Source organism: Athene noctua, chromosome 7 (genome assembly GCF_965140245.1).
Source record: "Athene noctua chromosome 7, bAthNoc1.hap1.1, whole genome shotgun sequence".
Classification (NCBI taxonomy): Eukaryota; Metazoa; Chordata; class Aves; order Strigiformes; family Strigidae; genus Athene; species Athene noctua.
This window is the reverse complement of record NC_134043.1, coordinates 14,483,519-14,506,178: the sequence shown is the minus strand read 5'-3', so window position 1 is coordinate 14,506,178 and position 22,660 is coordinate 14,483,519. Positions and strand designations below refer to the sequence as shown.

The following is a 22,660-nucleotide window of genomic DNA, read 5'->3' as shown; positions in this document are numbered from 1 at the left end:
AGTCCTACTTTTCATGAGCTTGGTTCTGATGCATTTTAGAGAGTTGTGTTTGTGCATCACATTGCAGCATTTCCATTATACATACTGTCTCTTTGCTAGCTCCCACTGTTTTTTCCACATGCTGGAGTTAGTCCTTTGAAAGTTGTCATCAAATGACTGCGTTGGGATGGATATGCAGACATTTTGAACAATAGCTTTTCAGCACGTGTAGAAATTTCCAACTAACCTCTTTGAGAATTCATTTACCATCAGTTTTAAAGAAGACATTACAGACACTACCACTGGTGTTTAATCTAGCTTTTATCAAAAAGATGAAACTGAAAGGGCTTGCCAGCTGCTAGGGTAATTTTGTCAGAAGAGGCTTCTTGAATCTGTGGTTTCATTTTTCATCAGAATTTCCAAGAAAGAGACTCTGCCAAGAGACCTGTGGCCGCAAATGTAAAAATATGAGCAAAAGTTCTTTTTACACACTTAAGCAAGTGCTAGATGAGTAAGCTAGTCTGTTGATCATTGTCTGACTGAGGTGAGATCTCACTGACCAGTTTGTAATTTTTGTCCTTCAATGGTTCTTGGTTTTATATTGATGTGGGACAAGAAACATTTTGCAGGATGAGAAAACTGTTTAACATCCAGATGTAGCAAATACTGTATAAACAGTTTTGCCAACCTCAAACATATGAGATTGAGTCAGTTCCCAAAATTGGTTTATTTTTATTTGAATTCTGAAATCTAAGCCTACAGTGTTTCTCTCAGGCCTTGTTACAAAGTTAAGATTCCCATAAAACCCATATTTAATTTCATAGCTGGGGTTTTAATAAAACACACTAAAGTGAAACTTGTAAATTTATGAGCATTTTGGGAATATTGTAAAAAAAAAAAAAAGCTTTAATTAAATAATGAAACAGGATTTTTAACAGCTTTGTCTTCTCTAAGTGCTTACCTGAGTCATACTGTTCTGTTTTGAAAGATAACACTACTCATCAAGTTTTTCTACTCTGTATTCAGTTATCTTTACCAAATTGACAAAAATAACTTTCAGTTGTTTTTTTAACTCCTTTTAGTTCTGCAAAACCAACACAGCTGCGTGAGAATGAGATTCTTTTTTTCGCTGTGCATTGTCAGTGTAATTGTTTGCTGAGGTCCAATGGGCCACATTTATGCAGCCTCAGTTAAGGCAGTACACTCTTGTAATTGAAGATCTAATTTGGTTTGCTGATGGCTTTTTGTTTTGGGTGTTAGAAAAGAAGGAACGGAGCATGACTCTGAAATTTTGTGAAATTGTAGAATTAGGCTTTGGAATATGTTAAGGTTGGGTTTTTGTTTTTTTTTTTTTCAAAGTTGCTTTTCTGACCAAAATGTGCTTCAGATTCCTGCACCACTAAAGTCTCTTCTGCTCCATCTTAACTGTTTTAAGGAAAACCCCTCACCATTTTGATTTCATTTAGCTATTGGATTTCATTCATCTGTTGTATGTATGGAGACACTATTTCGAAAGATAGTAGGACAGGTATGGAATGACAACTTTTTACTCCATCTACAGTCCCTATGTATCCAGTCTGAGAATTTCCAGAAGTATTTGAAAACAGTTGTGGCCAGGAGTTCCTTCAGTCAGACAGGTTAATGATAATATACAGTGCTCTCATCAGGTTTTTTATTACAAACTGCTGCTCAAAATAGCCTCCTAAAGCAGGAAAGTATTACTGCCTTTTTATCTGGGGAATGCAATGGCACAGAAGTTGCCAAACACTGCAAGATGAGCACTTGGTGGTTCCTTATTGTGCCCAGGAACCTGAGTCTGGTCTCTCATGCCAGTGAACATAGACTAAAATGATTTGCATGTGATCAGGCTTCCTAAGCACCCTTCCTTCTCATTAACATATCTTAACACTGTTAATTTCTTCCACCAAATTTTTCATTTTTTCATGAACTTTGTGTGTGTGTTCTGTTTTAGCGAAAAGCTTAAGAACCTGAAATTGAGTTAACTTTCTATGAGCCAAGTTGTGCAGACCTTTTACTTATTGAACCTTCAGGTTTTGAACTTTCTTGTATATAGAAATGTTTGCTTTAATAATTTTTTTTTGTTTTCTTTCTTTCTAAATATGTCTTATGCTTTGGCTGTAATTGATAGCATTGAAAACTTCCATGAAACACTTTCTTTAATAATACTTCACATCTTCACCATAGAATAGTAATACTAGCTAATGTTCCATATGTGAAATAAGTATTGATGGGAACAAAATAAAATTTACTTCAATAGCACTAAGTTGATTTTTCCAGATTAAAACAATATCTAGTATTCCCAACTTTACTGGTAGTTCCTTTAACAGTGTTGCTGTGAGCAGAATGAAACCAGAAAGAAAGGAGCTAAAATTGTTAGAGCTTGATCAGTAAAGAGCATATATCACACCTCATACTCCACTACACTGCACATGGAATAGGGGATACGGAACCAAGATTTTGTTACCCAACATTTCCTTGCTTACTACTGTCATATTGTTGTTAATAGAAACAAAAGTATAGCTTCAATTACCTTATTTTTCATCATATTGCATTCTTACTGTAGGCTTTTCACTGCTATCTTATGTAAAACAAATTTATGGAGTTTCAATATAGTGAACTGTTTTTCTTAAGACTGCTTCAAGTCAGTTAGTCTTTCCTAATAGTGTTTCTTTCTTTGAGCTTGCTTTGACAGAACACACTTTTAGTTTACTTATGTCCCAGACTTTTAAAGGTGTAACTTTTCCCTTTTATGCAAAACTCAAGATAAGACATTTGCACTATCACTTGATGTTTTCTCAAGTGTCTAGGAGCAATTACTTCATGAAGAAACTGCAAAATTATGACATACAATATCCTCAGAACTAACTATGAACAAAATATATATTAATGTAATACAATTTTTGTTTACTAGCCCAATGGTGGTGTCCTCCATGACAATCTTGTTATGATCAGAATGAAACCAGATGAAAATGGAAGGTTTGGCTTCAATGTAAAGGTAACGGTACATCTATTCCCTTCATGTCTATTAAGATTATTTTCTGATATTTGTGATCTATAACTAATTTAACTTGTTTTTAAAGGGTGGATACGATCAGAAGATGCCAGTAATAGTGTCCCGGGTAGCTCCAGGAACACCTGTAAGTTATCAGAAAGCCAAACTTGGTAGCAGTATCTGTGTATCTTGAAGTATGTATTCAAACCTGTAAATTATTTCATAGCTGCCTGTGAAAATTAGTTTGTACTGTATTATTATTATAACAAAGCAAATTATGTGTAGTGAGAATTTGGTGGGGCTACATAATGTACTTCTAAAAGTTCTTCAGTTCTCAAAAATATTTTTTCTCACTGAAACAAAGTCTAATTCCTGAAAATTACAAGGAATTACAGATGTTCATTATACACTGTTTCTTGAGCTGTGTCATCCTAAAAATACATTTACTTTATTACTTTTTAAAAACATAGGCATTCATATAATTTCACATAAATTATATATCGAAAGAGTTTTTTAGTATGTTAAAAATAACTAAAATAGCAAATCTCATATTTTAGTGACAGATGTAGCTGAATAAAGCCAAGTTTTAGATCAAAATCAGACATCATGAATCATTCATCAGGTCTGATTGTCTGTTGTTACTGGTGTTCAATGACTATCAATACTGTCTTCAAACTAGGCACAATATTTTGTCAGTTGATTGCCAAAAATACTGACCTGGTGTTCAGCTGCCTGGAGTCAGCTCTGTTTATACCTTTTAGAGTGAACCGTTTATTTGCTAACATTTAAAGAAGTACATATTTCTCATTTTTTGACTATTTGAAACTATTGAAATGTTGGCCAAGAGCATTGTTCTTGTCCCTGATAATTATTATCTCTGAAATATTTAATAACATAAATAATTTTGGCTGAATGCTTTAAACATCCAGTTTCTAGGGAGAAAATATCGCTGATACCATGTGCTCTTTCTTTTCTGCAACAATGTTTAGACTGTGATTATAATAATGATTTTTATTACCTGATTCCTCTCTCTGGGATTACTGGGATTTGTGCGTTGTCTTCCGTCCTTGTTTTACTCTTGTCATTACAGCTGCAGTATTTCACACCTGAAGCATTTAAGCCTGTGAAATTGATTTGGATAGGGCTTTGCTATGTTACTCCCTTCTCTTCAAAGATAAGAACATCCTGATTTTTAATCGCCTATGTGATTCAAATAGAGGAGCTTCTGCTTCAGCCAGAGGAGTGGAGTAACAGCTGCCAAAAGAATAACAGCCTTACAATAACAGTCAACTCCCAGTTGCAAATTGATTTCTTCATGTGAATGGCACTGTCTTATGTATTGTGTAACACTTAAATTTATCATTTGAATACAGTGCAGCAACCATAGCAACTAAGCTGTTAGGATTCAAGTCCCCGAGTATAGTTACTTTAAGTTGCTATTTTAATGTGAGAAATTGGGAATGTCTTGGTTTATAAATTTTTATTCTCTCCACTTCACAGGCTGATCTCTGTGTCCCTCGTTTGAATGAAGGGGACCAGGTTGTACTGATTAACGGCAGGGATATAGCAGAACATACCCATGATCAAGTTGTTATGTTTATTAAAGCTAGCTGTGAGAGACACTCAGGGGAACTTGTGCTTCTAGTTCGACCCAATGGTGAGTGATTTGTATATAATAATAAAAAAACCCCAAACAACAAATCCACACCTTGCTTTCATTTTCTGACCTTCGTTTTGTGTCCTGAGATGGAATGCTTAACATCTTTGTAAGAGAGAACTCCCTTCCTTGAAAAGGAATTGCAACAACACAATGTATGGTACAAATCTTGATGGATCCCATACTCTAAGGAGCTGTGCATAACTAAGTGTTGAAAATTAATAGAAAAAACAGAGATCAAATGTTTCTAACAGGGAGCTACTTTAAATTTTATGCTCACTCTTATTGATAAAAACGTCCAGAAAGCTCTATGGATATTAAGTGCAATTTCTGAGGTTGCGGTTATTCCCTCAAAGAAAATAAAAATGAAACACAAAAAACCACTCACCAAATACCCAGTATTTGGATGACTTCAGAGGTTAATATATGCAAAATCCTTCCATGTGTTTTTAAAACAATTGAGAACAACTGGTTACATTTCTACTTGAGGAGGCTTAATAGAAGAAAGTGCTAAAAATGCAATCTAAATAACAGCTTGTGGAATACATTCATGAAATACACTGTGTGTTGGATTGTTGTCAGCAGATGGTCACTGGATTTCATTCTGCTGCACATCCCAATTATAATACAGTTGCAGAGGAAAAAGCAAAATGAAAAATAGTGAATAATCAGAATAATTTAAATTACTTCAGGAGAGTACCTTAACCACCTCCTAAACAATTTTTCCTGTATTCACTTATTTGCACTCCCCACTTACTTGTGCTCTCATTCTGCATGTTAAGTTCTCTTGCAGCTTTTGTGTGCTTTCTTTTTCAAATAAAATCGTTAGCTTTGTTTACAAATTTACTAAAACAGTTTCCCCTTGTGTGTTGATTATCTTTGTATTCTGGATAAGACTGTTTGAGTTGTAGAAGTGAGGAGTTGCAGTTTCCTCCTTCATGGTCATGGAATATCATTTAAAAGCAGTCTTTCAAACAGCATATATCTCTATTATGTGTCGTAGAAGATGCGTATTATTTTTCAGTTTATAGGCAGGACGTGTACAGCATTGATAGCATTATAATGCATATATTAATGCCATTGTCTCAGGTGGTCTACACATCTTGCCCAAATTACTGAAGCCTGAAATCAGTTCAAAGAGAATTAAAAGTAAAAATGTAAATACAACTGTAATGACTTCAGAGGCATGATGTATGTGAGAATCTGAGATGAGTTATGTCAGACAAGATAGGGTATAACATGAGTTTTGATTAAAATTTTAGCAGTCAGTGATGTGTTTTCACTTAAAATTATTATTAAACAAACAAATAAACAAAAGTTTGGTGATGGATTATAATGATCAGTTAAGGCTAATTGCCCTTGCTGTTGGGGACTGAAATCAGTATCTTAATTTATGGTCGGACTAGGTGATCTTCAAGGTCTTTTCCAACCTAGATGATTCTGTGATTCTGTGTAAATATGGATTCTTCTACAGGAGAAACACTTGTCTTTTTTGCTGTTTTAAATAAATGACTTAGAGTTAACTTTACTTGCCAAACAGCATGTTCAATTAGAGCATTCATACCTTTATTTGTTATAGCTGTCTATGATGTTGTGGAAGAGAAGCTGGAGAGTGAGCCTGACTTCCAGTACATCCCTGAGAAATCTCCACTTGATGGTGTCCATCAAGACGATAATGCTCTGAGGGAATCCATGATTCAACTAGCAGAGGGGCTTATCACTGGAACTGTTTTGGCTCAATTTGATGTGAGTACTGTGTCACTTATAGCTGTGTGCCAGTTCCAAGTCTTCTGGGATAGTAATTATTTTAAGCAGAGCATATTTCAATTAAATTTCAGTAGAGTTAATAATCTTTTAGCAAAACAATTCTCTTACACTCTCAAAAGAAAAAAAAAAATCCACTCCTGTGTTGTATGTGCAAACTTATGTCATTGAATAATCCTAATACTGGTTTTTAGTGTTGCTTGTTACAAATAGCTTTATTGATTACTTACAGCTTTTTGTGGTTATTAGGGACCTATGCTAAGAAAATACTTTCATAGCGATCAAGACTGAAAAATGTATTACAAAATATGTGTTCTGTACTCAGACTTTCATTCCATATCTAAATTACTGTAGAAACTGAATGAGAGCTGAGCTGTTGACGTTTTATGGACAATCTCAATTAGGGAAGGTAAAATTATCAATGGAAAATACAACCCTGATCTTAAGGGTTAATCTAACAATGTCTCCTATATATAGTTTATTTTTTAATGACATATTTCAGAAGAACGGTGCACTTCCTGTTGGGTCCTAAACTGTTGATAGCTATAGTCTTTCTTTAGCACTAAGTTGTGCCTTGATAATACTCTCATCTTTAATGCATGAGATCAAGTGACTTAAAGCAGGAAGCAGTAGGTTTGTAAAACACAGGAGTATGAATTCTGTGAATTCCTCACCAAATGGAGACCTAGCATCATGTATTACAATGTATATTTATAAAATATATACTGTTCCCTAAGAACTTCAGTAAAATTTATGTTTCTATACAGAAAGAAAATATTTTCTAGACGTGATGTAAAATCCCTACTTAACCATATGTTTTTAGTCTCCCAAACAGGTTCAATGTTTAAAAGTTTTTAAGGTGCTTTTTATTGAACTTGGATCATTTCACTGATACTGTTTTCAGCACCAGGGTTGTGGCAGTGTATGGTGAGGGCAGGAACCTCTCAAAGGAGATCCTGTGCAGAAAAAGCACAAGGTAGCCCAGGATTTGCTCTACAGTTATTAAAATGTGGAAGGACATCTGAAAAAAACAAAAGTGAAACAACTGCAGTGTAGGTAGATGCCTATACACCACACAATGTTCTTGCCCCAAATCACCACATGGAATGTCAGTATCAGTCAATTCCCTTGCCAGTATGAAATACTGACTTTTCTCTGGATCAGTGTTCTTATGGAAGCTTCAAGTTTAACATTCAGTTTCTCTTCAACTAAATTGTGATGATGTCGTGATTATTTTCAATGATCCCACAGCATTTGTAGTTCTTTCTTTTGAAAAGTATTTTCATGTATGTTGAAGCTACTGTTGCTCAGTAGTTTAAAATGTTCTAAAAAGTACCTCTGTGCAAATAGTACACTAACAGGTCTTCTGCATCTAGTACAGTCTGACTATTGGTTTTATCTTTTAGCAATTGTATAGGAAAAAGCCTGGAATGACAATGTCTTGTGCCAGATTACCTCAAAACATTTCCAAAAATAGATACAGAGACATTTCGCCTTGTAAGTATGTGTGTTTGTATCAGTGTACTATAAGTATTTTACTGTGGTTAGTGAATAAGTAACATTTTTCTAAAAATTTTTTCAGATGATGCCACACGGGTTATTTTAAAAAGTAATGAAGATTACATCAATGCAAATTATATAAATGTGAGTAGTATTTTTTAAAAGAGCTTCTGGCATTAAGTGATTTTGCATTTTTTAAATGGAGGAGTTGATTAAAAAAATAAAATTTTCATAAATTGAATTTAGACTAGAATGGCTGAGAAAGCTGTAGTCAGATGGTTTGAAATTTACTGTAGATACACTTATTTGCTAATGCTTCATGGCAGGTGTTTTTATAAATGAAACCAAGAAAAAGAAAAAAACTCTTAAGAGAAGCTAACCCTCTACCAGAGGAATTTGTTCATCTTTTCTGATTGCTAATGTGGCAGTAGTATTCAACATCAGTAAAGTTTAATCTGGTAGCACTTCCTTTTACTTTTTTTTTTTTTTTAATTGTCAGTAACAACAGAATTACAGCTACTTACCCTCTCTTTCAGGAAGAAAAAACAGAGATTAAATTAAATTTCATGATCGGTAGTTTAAAAGCCACTGTCAGAAACCCACACTGAATATTGGCACCTGAATTACTTGCCAACTTGGTCTATCATTTTTTTGGCCTATAATCCTGATTTTGGCAACTACATAACCGTCCATTATTATTGGGTCTTTGTAATAGTTTTGTGTGTGAAACATTTCAAAGAATTTTCATCTTTTTCAGAGAATTCAAATTTTCAAAGAATGTGCCAATCCATATTTAATAACTTATAATTAATATAGTAGATGCTTTTTTGGTGTATTGGTTACTAACCCCTAAATTTTTGATGCCTGGCTGACTTTGTCTTCTCTTCTGAATTTGTCTTCTCTTAGATGGAAATCCCTTCTTCCACAATAATAAACCAGTACATTGCTTGTCAAGGTCCATTACCGAACACTTGTCCTGATTTTTGGCAGATGACTTGGGAACAAGGCTCATCTATGGTTGTAATGTTAACGACTCAAGTTGAAAGAGGAAGAGTAAGTAAAAGATTTCCTTAAATACTACTTTTATAATCTTCTAAAAATCTGTTGGTGAGTAGCCTCTAAAAGATATACACTATTATGACATATAATATGACAAGGGGTGATGGTGTTACACTAAAAGAGGATAGATTTAAACTCGATATAAGGAAGAAATTTTTTTATCATGAGAGTGGTGAAACACTGGTACAGGATGCCCAGAGAATAGGTAGATGCCACATCTCTGCAAATTTTCAAAGTCAGTCTGGACAGGTCTCTGAGCAACCGATGTAGTTGAAGGTGTCCCTGCTCATTGCAGGGGGGTTGGACTAGATTACATTTAAAGGTCCCTTCCAACCTAAACTATTCTATGATTCCATGACTTTTTTTTTTTTTTTCAATAAGGGCAGTGCATTCCTAGTACTGTTGCAGTGATGATACTTACTTTTTAAACTTTCTGATACTGTTAACACAGCTAATATTTAAACTTTGTTCAGTCCTGAAATACATTGAAGTTTTTACATATTTCTTAAAATATTTTTAGCTGTCTTTGTTTGATTCTTTATTGTAAAGTAAAAAGCAGACTTTACCTTCATAGGATTTTTTTTCTCTAAACTTAAAAATGACGGAACTCCAGGAAGTTTAATCAGCTTTAGTAAATTACTTCTTTGATATGCAGAGAGATTAATTTTTTAACACAGCCTAACACAGCTTTGTAATCTTAAGATCCCATGCCTGGATGGCTGTCTTGAAGAGAATCCTTGATAAGCTTAAAATAAAAAAATTTCCATAAAATGTTCTTCTGTGGTGACAAATATTTGTTTAATCGTATGAAGAAATCATTGTACTTTATTTCCATACAAAAATGTGTAAAAATACAGTACTAGTAATAAAGTAATTAGAGTTATAAATTACTAAAAATAATTGTGTATGGTGCTGTGAAAGGCCTCTGGTGTATTTTGTGGTTGGTTTGGTTTTCGACTGGGGGGGGTGTTAGTTGTAGTTTCTCCTTAACAGCTTTGTTTATTATGCAGCTTTGTGTTTTGGAGACAGGCAAAACAATCAAATCTGGTCATACATGCAGTGTAATTTCAGAGTTATTCAGTTTATAGTCTGGAGCATTCACAGCAGCACTGGCTGGTTGAGTGTGTGGACAGAAATGAGTCTGGAATAATAGTTTAATGGAATTTCTTCGCTTTCAGGATTTCTTTTGAAGATGGATTTATAGCAGATTGTGGGTGTTCCGATCAACTCAGACTGTAGTTCATCTGTTTGTATATGTTCTAACCTTTTAATAACCATATATTTGCTGGGAAGTCAGGCCTCTAAATATAATTAAAATAATTGAAGGGGAGTTGCAGCATTTTTAAATCATTTTTCAGTGACTCAACGTTAGCATGATGCTGCCTGCTTCCAAATAAATGTGATTAGAGGGAATTTCAGTACAAGTGCCCTTTTAATTTGAGTTTTCTTTGCAGATCTGCTAAGAACAGACTTGCAGCAGCAGTTCTCTGAGGTTCCCCCACCCCTTCAATAATATTTGTGGAGTCCTTTGGAGAGCTGCTTAGTAATAAAATAAAAGCACTTATCTGTCTTATACCCATAGGCAGACTCCCTGCTCTAAAGCTGATCATGAGGCTACTGACATCACTATCCCACTGCATGCCGGGATGTCTCAGTGGAGCAGGAAGTCTGCAAATCTGGCTGCTCTTAAAGAATCGCCAGGTGGGTTGGAAAAACAAAAGTACACTTGAGCTGAAATGACCTCTGTAATTAGGCGTTTAAGCAATATATCTGAAAATCTCAGTGTTCGAAGTTTTCATTCACATTTGAGGACTTGATCAAGAGTCTTTGAAGTCTATCATCTGCATCTCCCTAATTTTTGCATTAGTTTAGCAACTTTTTTGTTGCTTATCACCTTTTTTTTCATTTGTTCTTTTCCCATATAAATGTGCTTTGAAATGATTAGATTAGGATTTTGGAGGTCAGAAATGTTTATAAAGCAGCATCTTTGTCACTCAAATCTTAAGATGGAATAGATACACTTTTTTAAAAATTGTAATGAACGTTAAAGGCATCCATGTGCAGTTACACTAACCTCAAGAGTTGGTGCGTGTGTCCTTTTGAGAAGAGAACCAGGAAATCTCTGTGACACCTTATTTTATAAACAATAATTAGGTAACATGGTCTGTTTGGTAAGTAAAATAATAGTGATTACAGAATGATCAAAATAGTCTTTAATGAACAAAGGTGTAAGGAAGTAGAGAGAGTGAAAAGAATACTGTGTGAATTTAAACACAGGCATCTTTAAAAATCTGTTGACCCTAGGTTAAATGTCATCAGTACTGGCCAGAGCCATCAGGAAGCTCTTCATATGGGAATTTCCAGATTACCTGCCATTCAGAAGAAGGAAATCCTGCTTATGTCTTTCGAGAAATGACGTTGACTAATCTGGAGGTAAAAGCATAATACATATTTTTAAGTATTAATCTGTGGCATCCTCACAGACTAGCTAAAATTTACTTAATCAGACTTCCTTTTCAACTTGGGTGGCATATCCACATAAACAGAACTGGTTATTTCTAGAAGCCTTTAGAAAACTACTCATATTCCCATGTACTTACCTAGTATAAATTCTGCTACTAGAATGATAACAAACCTTTCATTAGCAAAATATCACAAAGATAGCTTCCATAATCATATTAATTGGTTTTAAATTATTTGTCTTAAAAGTCTTTACTAGTGTCTTTCATGCCCTGGCCTAAGAAGAGTAATTAAAGGAGTTGAGAAACTTGATATTCCCTTGATATTTTCAGAGCATGAGACACTAGAGGTATTTCATTACTGCAACTGAAAATCTGTCTTTGTAGAGACACAAACAGTTCTTAATTCCATCTTGGAGAATGTAGATGCAAGGAGATGGAAGATAAATCCATCTGAGAGATGAATTTGGATTGGTGGTGACATGTACACAGGGACCTTCTAGAACATACATTGCATGATTTCAGGACACATGTAGTTTTTAGAGCCTCCCAGCTAGCATTTCAATCTCAGAAACGTTTGAAAATCAGTATCTGGAATTTAGTTCACGTATGCATTTCTCACTCCTTGGGTAACCAGATGAGATGCCAGTTTTATAGAGCTGCCTTTCAGTCAATTTGCTGTTAAAATTCCTTCACTGGGTCCTGCTGAGGCAATTTCTCATTTGTTATCAGCAGTGGAACCTCTGTAAATGTTTTGTGCCAAAAGGTTATTTAAAGTGCAGTAGCAGGTCTTTGAAATACTACTTTTACACTGATTGTACGGCCTGTCCCCTCCACTAACCAGAAGCAGATTATATTTGTGATATTAGAGCAAGGGGCAGGGAGTGAAAACAAAGTCGTTCTGCATCTTGTGTAGTACACTGGATAAAACTGAGGTGCAGATAAAGCCGAAACAATGCTGCTGTTCACACAGGGCCTGAAGGCAAACTTTTGTGTCTGAAAGTCCTGCCTCTCCCCTCCTAACCCCAGTTCTGTATTTGATCTAGTAAGACAACCTCTCTTCCTGTTAAATTTGTTTTGTTAAAAATTTGACCACCTACACTGTACATCTAGTGTTCAGATGGATCACTGGTATCCTTGAACTGCTTTGCTATTACATGGCATGTAACTGTTTTAACCTATAGAAGATGTAAACATTTGTGGATTGCCTTTTTTGTTTTTAAGAAAAATTATGTAATTATAAAATCCGGAATGAGCAATAATTAACACAATAAAGTGCTGCTAGTTGCCTGAAGCCACTTCATTATAGGTGCAAGTTGATGTAAATGTACCATTGATTTTTTAATTTTTTTTTTTTTAATGGTATCTGAATTACCCTTGAATAAAACTTCATGTTTCTGATTAGAAAGAGGAAAGCCGCCAACTAACCCAAATCCAGTATATAGCATGGCCTGATCATGGGGTTCCTGATGATTCCAGCGATTTCCTAGACTTTGTGTGTCTTGTGCGAAAGAAGAGGGCTGGCAGAGAAGAACCTGTTGTTGTTCATTGCAGGTATCCTTTTTTTTCCAACTTTATTAAATTATCAAACTGAATTTATTTATCATCAGATAGCTTTTTTGTGCTTTATTATTGAAATAAACATTTAATTGTATCTGCTTTGGGATTGACAGGAGAACTCAACATTTAAATGAAACAATTGAAATTGTAATTACGTTTCAAAAAGCAAAATTTTGAGTATCTACATTGATCTGTGAGGCATTTTGTTGGGTTTGGGTGTTTTTTGGTTTTGTTTACAGTTTAAATGCCTGTGCTGTATAATAACTTGGGGAAATGGCAAAAGATACTTGGGAACATTTTCCTCATGGTGACTATTCTACAAAAACTCCCAAATAGCTGTATAAATAATCTGTTGCAAAAACTGTGGGTGCTATATGCAGTGAACAAATAAAAGACACTTTCTTTCAAGTCTGCAGTCTTAGGCTACATGATATTTTGATACTTACACTAAGATGACACATTTTTATCAACCGTTTACTTTTGTCATTAATTAAAATATCTCTGTTACTCAGATTTTTATGTACATGTGAAGTGTGTTCTTTTGTTTTTCTTGTGCAACAGTTTATAATAGCATTCTACATTCCTATAGTAAATTTCAAAATCTTAATCCTTTAAAATACCTAATTAGTAAACTATAATAATTCATAATGCCAAATGTCTTCAAGTGAACATGTACTATACCAATTCTTGGTGAGCAGCTATGTGAATAGAATTTGACCTCTAAATTCCCAATACTCCCCGGTCAGTGTTCCTGAGTCAGGTGTGCATCGTTCCTCTTTGAGATAAGCTGAGAGGTTTAAGGGATAAAATTTAAAGACTGTCTAATCTACAGGTAAACTAGACATTTATTGAAGGAGATGAAAGAAAAATGTTTTCTCTTTTCAACACTTCGTGTATCAGAAATTGGATTTAATTGGTTTTGCTCTCTCTTCTGCTTTATGCTTGTCAGGTCAATCTTATTAAGTAGGGAAACCAGTACTAGAATGCCACTGTCTTAAATTATATTCTTCCTTGACTTTCATTATTGATATACTTTTGTTGATACGGTTATGAACAAATAGTGAAAATAACAGCCAAATGCAACTTCTACAATATAAAGTGTGCTGGTCTGCAGAGACTCTGGAACCACAACTTGGGAGAGCATGAACAGTTTCATTCATCTCGATGAGGCACCAAGTCAGCTCCATACTAATAATTTCAATACCAACATTTATAATAGTTTTACGTTCCACAGAAGAAAAGAGAGGGAATACCATAGTTCAGTGTAATTTACTTAATTGGCTTAACTTGATGACTGTTTGGAAATATAACCAAATACCGCTAGTGAATCAAACTGAAGTTGCCCAGGGCTTTCTTCATATGGTGCATGCACACTTTTTAACTTCTGTTAAGTATAATTGGACAAGGCATTAGCACAACAAAAAGGTGAAACTTGTTTTCAGAATTAAGTCACCAGCTTCGGTGTGGGGAGTCCAAGTAGGTAGTAGAGCAGAGTTTTCTTTTGTCAAGTAGTAGTTTAAAAAGAAAAGCAAAAAACCCCATAGAGATTCTAAAGCAACAAAAACTTTAAGAAATTGGAAAGTTTTTTGTTATGTTGAACTACTTAAAACACTAGTTTCCAAGCTTGTGTTCATATGTGTGTTTTTATTTTTACAAGGCTCCTACTAGTTTAGTTGAACAGTTTTTAATTCTTGTTCTAGTTAGGACGGTGAGCCACCTGCCCTTCATGATTTTCATGTCCTGTCGCAATATTCCCCTCCATCAATCAATGATTTCTTTTTCCAAGCTGAAGAGTCCTAGCCTACCTGATATCATATGAAAACTATCACACTTTACTTAATTCTTGTTGCCCTTCTCTGAATCTTTTGAAGTTGTAAAATGAGACATTAGGTTCTTTGGCAGATACTGTTCCTGTTTGGATTTGATAAAGCATTCTGCATATAAACTATATATATATATATATATATATAAAAATTCTAGAAATATAGTTGAATAATTTTATATAATCAGCACATTTACACCTGATCATAAAATTCTCATGACATCACTGAAATATATAGTAGCTTTAATGCCACCTTCTGGGCAAAGATTTAAAGTAGTAGTTTGGACAGACTTAATTTGAAGCTATGCTTCAGAATCTGAACAATTAAATTTCAAAGTTTGGAATGTTTATATTAACTAATTTAGAAGCAAACACTTTCATTTTACAACTAAAAGAGCATTTGCATGAGTTGAGATAATGCTGGCATTTGAAAATACAGATTTGGTCCTGTATTCAAGTGTGGAGAAACACTGGTTTCCTATTTCAAAAGTGCAACATAATTTTCTTGAATATGAAAGATTTGAATTTGAGACTGATTATCAAGTTCAGGGTTAAATATTCAGTCTTTGAGGATTTCTACTTGTGCAAAAGTGTATGTATATCTAAAACAATGCAGGTAAATCTTTAGATTTGTTTTATTTTTAAGCTAAAGAAGATTCATGTAACTTCTCTTAACAGTTTTGCCATTCCAAGATGTATATATTATGGTTCTTCCTTGTCTTGAAAGGGATTGCTATTACGTATTCCTTTTCAACCTACACAAGTTAGATCGCTCTTGTACTTTTTAATACTAAGAAAATTATCTTTATTATCATCCTCAAAAAGTTTTTAGTACTTGTTCTATTTCTTATTCTGAAAGATGAAAGTATTGATCACTTCAAGAACATAAACATGGTTTTATCAAATCAGCACAACATTCCAGTAGTGGTCATTCCAGTAGTGGTCAAATTGACACAAAGTGCACAGTGCGTTCAAGGTATTTCTCAGTTTTGTTGGTGATCTGAATAAATATGTTTGTAAATTCTGCTCAAGTGAATGGTTAGGTTAAGACAATCCCTCTTCAAAGGATTGACGATTCTGTACTGATTGTTTTTAGCTTTGTTCAGGCAGGACAGAGACTTCCAGTAACACAGACACAATCTGTCTAACCCCTGCCCTGATAGTATGTGAATTATAATGATTAGTCAAGAGAATCCCTGAGAGGGAAGGTCTCTAGGTATGAACTATATTCCAGACACTTCGTTTCATTTTCCATTTTGGTTGGTTTTGTTGGGTTTTTTTCAGTGCTGGGATTGGACGGACAGGAGTTCTTATCACTATGGAGACAGCTATGTGTCTCATTGAGTGCAATCAGCCTGTTTATCCATTAGATATTGTAAGAACCATGAGAGATCAAAGAGCCATGATGATCCAAACACCTGTGAGTATCATACTTGTTGTTCTGCGTTGCAGAATAATTTCGTATTATCTAGTCATATCATTAGAAGGACTTGTAATATGCTTGCTGTTGATCATACCGCTAAAACATCACCTTTACCCAGTGTAACTGTAGCCATGACTCCAGGCAAGAACAAATTGCTAAGGCTATTAGAAAGGAGCCATTCTTTAAATTTTTACAACAAAAACTTGAAAAAAGCAGCAGCTGTTTCGGGGATACCTGTCAATTAATGTCAAAAAGGGACAATTTAGGCAAACACAGAAGCGTCTCAGATGTGTAAGAAAAACCTTCAGTGATGCAATTCAGTGATTTTATGTTGCCTTAGTTATAATGAAAACAAGCCTTAACTCTGCCTTATAGTGTCTCAATTAAAGGGAAATAATCAGAAACATATTATTCTTAAAAATCAGTGTAATTAAATCTGATGTGAGATATATCAAAGTAATTTTAAGTGTGTTTGGTCTAAAAAAAGTAACTTGCTACTGGGATTATGCTATCTTCACATTTGAGGTATCTTAAGATGCTAGAATTTTTCCTGGATCTATAATGTTTGGTGTTTTTTTGGATAATTGTGATGTTGCTTTAATGTATTGTATTTCAGAACTGTAAAGTTTTAGAACAGATTTAGAAACTTTATTTGTATCAGCTGTTGTGTAACTCTGAGGGCAGTTTGTATTTACATTTTTTAGAAAATACCTAAAAAGGGTCAAAAGTTTGAGTTGTGTTGTCTTGGGGGGAAAAAAAAAAAAAGCTTTAATTCTTGGTTGTTCCAAGCTTTGACCAGTTCCAGGTTTTTTGGTTTTTTGCATTGGTAATCAGTTGTATAGTTTTACTTGTAGCATACAGCATTTAAAGAGAAAGTATTTTGAAGGAGAAAAGGCACTAGATTCCGTATCCAATCTCCCACAATTACATGAAGGGAGTTATTCGGTGTAGTAATTTTAATGTTCCTGCTGCTGTTCCTCTAATCAAATTTGAATAAACCTTTTGTGTTCTTCAGAGAGTGTTCAGACTTACAAAAAGTATATATGGGCCTCCATTTCTGGGTCATCTGTCATTTAGTGCTACTGTCCAGTATTCATGTTCCATTAAAAAGAAGTTCTATTATTCATCTAGCACAGGAAGGATGGGGAAGATGATGATACATGAAAAATAATAAAGGATGGCTGTTTCTGTTTGTGATGACTGTGCAGTATGAATAGCATTTCTCTACCATACACAGAGAGGAAGAGAATTTTATTAGTAAAGGTAGGAGGTGCAGTGGTAAGGGTTTAACTATTTTTTCACAGCATGTGCTAAATATCTTCTGGTCTTCTCATTTTTCTTAGAGAAGCCAAAATTTTCAACCTTCAGTGAAACACGGGTGTTTACTCCATCACAGGGAGAAGGGAGAATAAAAGACTTGAAGTGGGGTTTTTTAAAGATTCATAAACATTACCTACTACATTTTCTTCTTTGGCTCACTCTTCCCGGTTTTGTATATTCTGACAAATTCACTCAGTGTCCACAAGATGGCCCTATGTATGGGTGTCTGCTGTGTGTTACTATATGGGGAGAGTTCAGAGTATCCTTCAGAGAGCACTGGAGGCAAAATAAGTATTTTACACAGCTATGTATAAATCTAAACTATTTTAATATACATGAAGCAATAAAGTAAATAATGGTTCTGTTACTAGATCTGTTACTGTGCCCATTTGAGATCTGACATCACTAAGTCCTGCATAGAGACGGGTATTCCATGATACTGGAAAGGCAGGCATGATGGCTTTTCTGACTACCATATACACCATTATGCGATATTTAGTGTTAGTTGTTACAAAACAGTAATTTTATTTCATTATATTTTCATTATATACTTTGATTAATGTTGGGGTTTTTAACTATTATTCGATTAAAACAAATTATTAGTAGCCTCTGTGTATGCAGGTGCTAGGTTTGAATACATTGCAGAGTTAAAAATTACATAATGTTAAGAAACTGGAGTCCTGGCTTTTTAAAACATGAAACAGCTTTCATTTTTGTCAAATTGTGAGGGGGAGGTACCTGTAACATGCCAGAACTAATGCAAGTATGAAAAAGTGCTTTACAGCTGTAGCTTCCAAGTGCATGGAAACCTCAGGTCAGTGAAACTTCAGCAGTGAAATGAAGAGCAGAAAATTACTAAATAGGTGATGTTGTAATAATATTACTGGTTTTGTGGGTATGACTTTTGGTATATATTTCAGAGTGTCTTTCATCCCATTCTTCTGTTGAGAAACAAGATGTTCTAATATAAAGTTCCCGTTGTTTCTGAAGCACATTTCTTGGCCTTTCAAGAGACTGGGATGGGGAAATCTTAAGAGGCCTTTTCTGCTTCCAAATGACATGGTTCAATTACACTTCTTTTCAATTTACTGAATCTGCTTTCCTTTTCAGAGTCAATACAGATTTGTATGTGAAGCTATTTTGAAGGTGTATGAAGAAGGATTTATTAAACCTTTACAAGCGTCACTGCATAAGTAAAGAGCAAAAACCAGGATATCAGTTGAGGAATCCTGTCCTCTGTAATGAACTGGCAGCATTCTTTGTGCCATAATACTGCTTGCAGGAAATAATAGTGAAGTACAGCAAAGAATTGACAAAGGACTTTGAAAACTTCAGCACTGTTGCACTTTACGTTGAAACAAAATCAGTCTCTGAAACTCTTCTAACCTTCATCTGTTTGAAGACTTTATTTTCGTGCTTTGCTCCGAACAAACCATAAACTGAAAGAACTAATTGTGTTCAGGGTAATCTACGATATTTCATTGTAGTGCCATATACTGCGCTTCTGGTTGAATTGCTACAAACAAGGCTTGGAATTATTTCACTCTGTTTTACACCCATGTCTCTTAAAATGAAAAACAAATGAAAAAATACACTAAGCCATGGTCTTTTTCCAGTGCTAGGTTTATTTACTATGTACAGATTCTCACTGTTTTGTTTTTTACAACATTAGCAATATTGCCAATACTAGATAGATACACACTGCCTACTGATGCAGCACACTTTGTCCTACACCCTTACTAGAGACCAGCTGGTTGTTAGAAGAAAGCTGGCGTCTGTGTTAACCCAGCAGTAGCTGCAGAATGCCCACTTACCAGCATCTTGTACAAAATAATAACAATAAAAATTAAAAAAAAAAAAACAACAAAAACACAACATTTATCTGACACAGCTTGTGTGTCATACACTGGTGTATTCTGATTCATGTGAATTAAGATTACGTGATGGGAACTAGTGCATGCATTGTGTCTTAACCCCTTAAGTGCCTTGAGACTTACAGCGTACATCCAGTGAAAGGCACTCATGATTCTGTGGGGGTGGTATTGTCCTGTCATATTTATCTTAATGGGTTCAGATTTTAAAAACGGCCCTTGGTGCTTGGAATGTGTTACCGCAAGGGGTCATGGAAATACCATTCCCTCTTTCCTTATACAAGTACCTGTGTGCTACACTCAGTAGCAATAGCACCTCTGCCAACTTAATGAGCATTGTATGCTGCTGTGTTGTAATTATGTGAAAAATCTGACACATTCCTTCATTCCTTCCAACTAGTAACTTACTAGCAGCTTACTATGAAATGCTGGTAGGTCATTAGAAGCTGATACTTTGTTTTATCCTTATATTGAGAATAGCTGTCTTACTCGATTAGAACATAACTCTTTAATAGCACTGATAATTAAGTTGAACTTACGATCAGATGTGATTTAATTCCATTATCTGCTAACCAATTACTTTTTAAGCCCTCATAGTTGATTTCAAGCCATGTTCGTACAGGTCTACCTGTTATTTTTTTTAATTGTTCAGGTGGGGTGAAGGGAGGAGAACACTATGAAGTGGTCCCAGAACTTTATTTTAATTCTGTAATGACCCCCATCACCTTCTGTTACGCGTGTGCAAAATTGTTCCAGTTGGTATGGGTTGCTTCTTATTTAAGTAGGTAGAAGATTTGTAAGAAATGTTTGTCTGATACAGTATCTGAGCTCATTCTAAAGATGCATAAATGTCCCAGTTTTTTTAATATTTTTCCAAGATAGAAGAAATCAAGTCAGAAGCAAGGTATCCAGTGTAATATACTGTAAGGAAAAGATTGGTCACTTCTTTGACTGCCTTGTGAGAACATAACTTTGTGCCCTCTATTTAAAAGATTTAATTTATTGTATTGGTTTCCTGAAAATGTTTATCCAGTAAACTTTGTTGTAAGCTATATAGAGCATAGAATTAAAATGGAAAGTTCTACACTAAATAATTTTTAACTATTGAAGAATTATATTATATAATATACTGTGTTCTATGGACATTTGAAAGAGATCAGCTATGAACTGTTAAGTGGAAAGGGATTCAGGCAAAGTGAAATCCTGGCTTATGACAGTAATAAACGTGTACCACAATGCCAAATGGAAGATAGAGTTTTAAATATTTTTAGAAAACAAAATCATATTAGGTGGCCTGTGGCCCTGTTACTTATATTTCTAGATTTGATGTTTAATACAATATTATCCCTCAGTGAAAAATGAATCTTACAAGACTCTCTAGATCTGATAAACTGAAAAAGAGTAATAAGGTAGCTTTAATCTCAGTTTTAGTTTAAGCCATTTGCAACAACAGAAAATTCTTCTTTAGGATAAAGTATAAGCTTTAACTTCCATGTGATGAGATTATTAGCTGAGATGCAGGCTAGTTGGAAGGTTTTTTTTAAACTCAGCACTTAATGTCTAAAAATTGAAGTGATTCATCCATTATATTGAAATAAGTTTTTTTTTGTAGTGAAGTTGTAAATGAAAATAGTATTTGCCCTTTTTTCCTGAGGGAAATCGAAATGGAGTTTATAGCAACATTATATAGTGTTGGTATGTCACATATTTAAATATTCTTATGTAAAGTTGCCAAAGCAGTTTGAATTCAAAAGACCCATTTATACCACAATTAAGTGTGGGATATTTACTGGTCATCTGTCATTACTGTTTTGATTACAAACACAAGCAAGAATAATAGGTCTCTTCAAAATCTTCCTCTGCACTGACTTAACCTGATTAGTAGTGTATTAACTAGTTGTACTGGGGGGGGGGGGGGGGGGGGGGGGAACAAAGTAACTTATCTTAGATAATTGGTCATCAGTGACTCAGTGGCTTTTTGGCTTCTCCCAAGCCAGGATGGTGGTAACAAAAAACTGATTGGGAAAGAGAATAGCATGAAAGCTTTTGTGCACCATAAGTCATTCATTCAAATGTTTCTACCTGTTGTGGTATAAATGGCCTTTAAAATATTTTTATATGGCCAAAAAAACAAAACTGCTAAATATTTTACTTTGGGTTATGAAGATCTGTATCATCCTTAAGAGTTTTTTAAAGAAGTTTTTGTATGTTTCATGCTGTACAAAACATGAATGTATCTTTCAGACATAATGACCTATAGACCTATACGTGATTGGTGTTATGACTGTTGGATTTTATGAATAATTATTTTCATACCATTTGATTAGGAAAATGTTGGGTGGGTGTGGGAAAGAGTATGTTTGTAACAATTCCATGATACAAATCCAGTTTAAAAAAAAAAAAAAAAGTTTTCATTGTAAATAAGAGCAATATTATGACAATTTTGTGCCAATGTATGATGTTAAGACTTTTGTTTTCCTTTCAGGTTTGGATCGAAAACTTACCACTACCATCTCTTGTTTAAAGTGGATTTGAAGGGGGTTTTTAGTAGAAAGACATGGGGCTCTAGCAGGGGCTTTGAGTGTTTTGGGGGCATTTTTTAGTTTTTGCTAAATATGAGGTAAGATGCAGGTATTGCTTAATAAGCCACCTACAGATTGTCAGCCAATCCACTTTGAGAAACACTGCTTTAGATATATCAGAAAACTGAGAGCTGAAGGATTAATTTATCCTGAATTTAGAAACATTTGGTATTTAAAGTAACTTGCAAGTCTTACGCAGTAAAATACTGCTTTTACGCATTTTATTTTTATATATTCTCTCCCAGTTATGAAAAAGAGAAAGCCTGATATTTTTTTCTCACTACTTTTAATGCTGGCTGATGTTTCTTCCACATTTCTCTGTTAAAGATTTAAAGCTTATGATCCATATAGATAAAGCCATAACACTTCTTCTAGAACATCTGATTACAGTTTGGCACACCATCTATTAGAGAAAGGGTGAGAAAGCAGTTGGGAGATTAAGAAACTTGAGGAATTTGTTGTGGACCCATTGTAGGCAGCAGCTTTCCACGGAGACCTTCCAAAAAGCTTCATGGTACCTGTGGAAGGGCCAAAATGCAGGAGACCTGCTGCAGTTGCACTGTCCAGGGAGACAGGAATTAGGGAGGGTCTGGCGTAGAGATGCTGGAGCTCCAGGTATGCCGTGGAGCTGAAATATGTGATATTTTTATG

General features: G+C 34.7%; 1 protein-coding gene across 5 annotated transcripts in view; it reads left to right on the top strand.

Annotated features, from left to right (window-relative positions):
• PTPN4 (protein tyrosine phosphatase non-receptor type 4) overlaps positions 1 to 21,321 on the top strand; it is a 114,579-nt gene extending 93,258 nt beyond the window's left edge. For 4 of the 5 annotated variants that reach the window (XM_074910791.1, XM_074910790.1, XM_074910788.1 and 1 more), the window contains 11 exons: positions 2,912 to 2,995; positions 3,081 to 3,137; positions 4,493 to 4,649; positions 6,229 to 6,395; positions 7,820 to 7,910; positions 7,996 to 8,057; positions 8,820 to 8,966; positions 11,277 to 11,405; positions 12,837 to 12,985; positions 16,098 to 16,233; positions 18,667 to 21,321. In XM_074910791.1, coding sequence (XP_074766892.1) covers positions 2,912 to 2,995; positions 3,081 to 3,137; positions 4,493 to 4,649; positions 6,229 to 6,395; positions 7,820 to 7,910; positions 7,996 to 8,057; positions 8,820 to 8,966; positions 11,277 to 11,405; positions 12,837 to 12,985; positions 16,098 to 16,233; positions 18,667 to 18,753 — 1,266 coding nt within the window. In that variant the 3' untranslated portion in view covers positions 18,754 to 21,321. Of the gene's footprint in view, positions 1 to 2,911; positions 2,996 to 3,080; positions 3,138 to 4,492; positions 4,650 to 6,228; positions 6,396 to 7,819; positions 7,911 to 7,995; positions 8,058 to 8,819; positions 8,967 to 10,554; positions 10,674 to 11,276; positions 11,406 to 12,836; positions 12,986 to 16,097; positions 16,234 to 18,666 lie in introns of those variants that run through there. The other variant, XR_012633957.1, reaches the window with a different exon arrangement.
• The last annotated feature ends 1,339 nt before the right edge of the window (positions 21,322 to 22,660 follow it).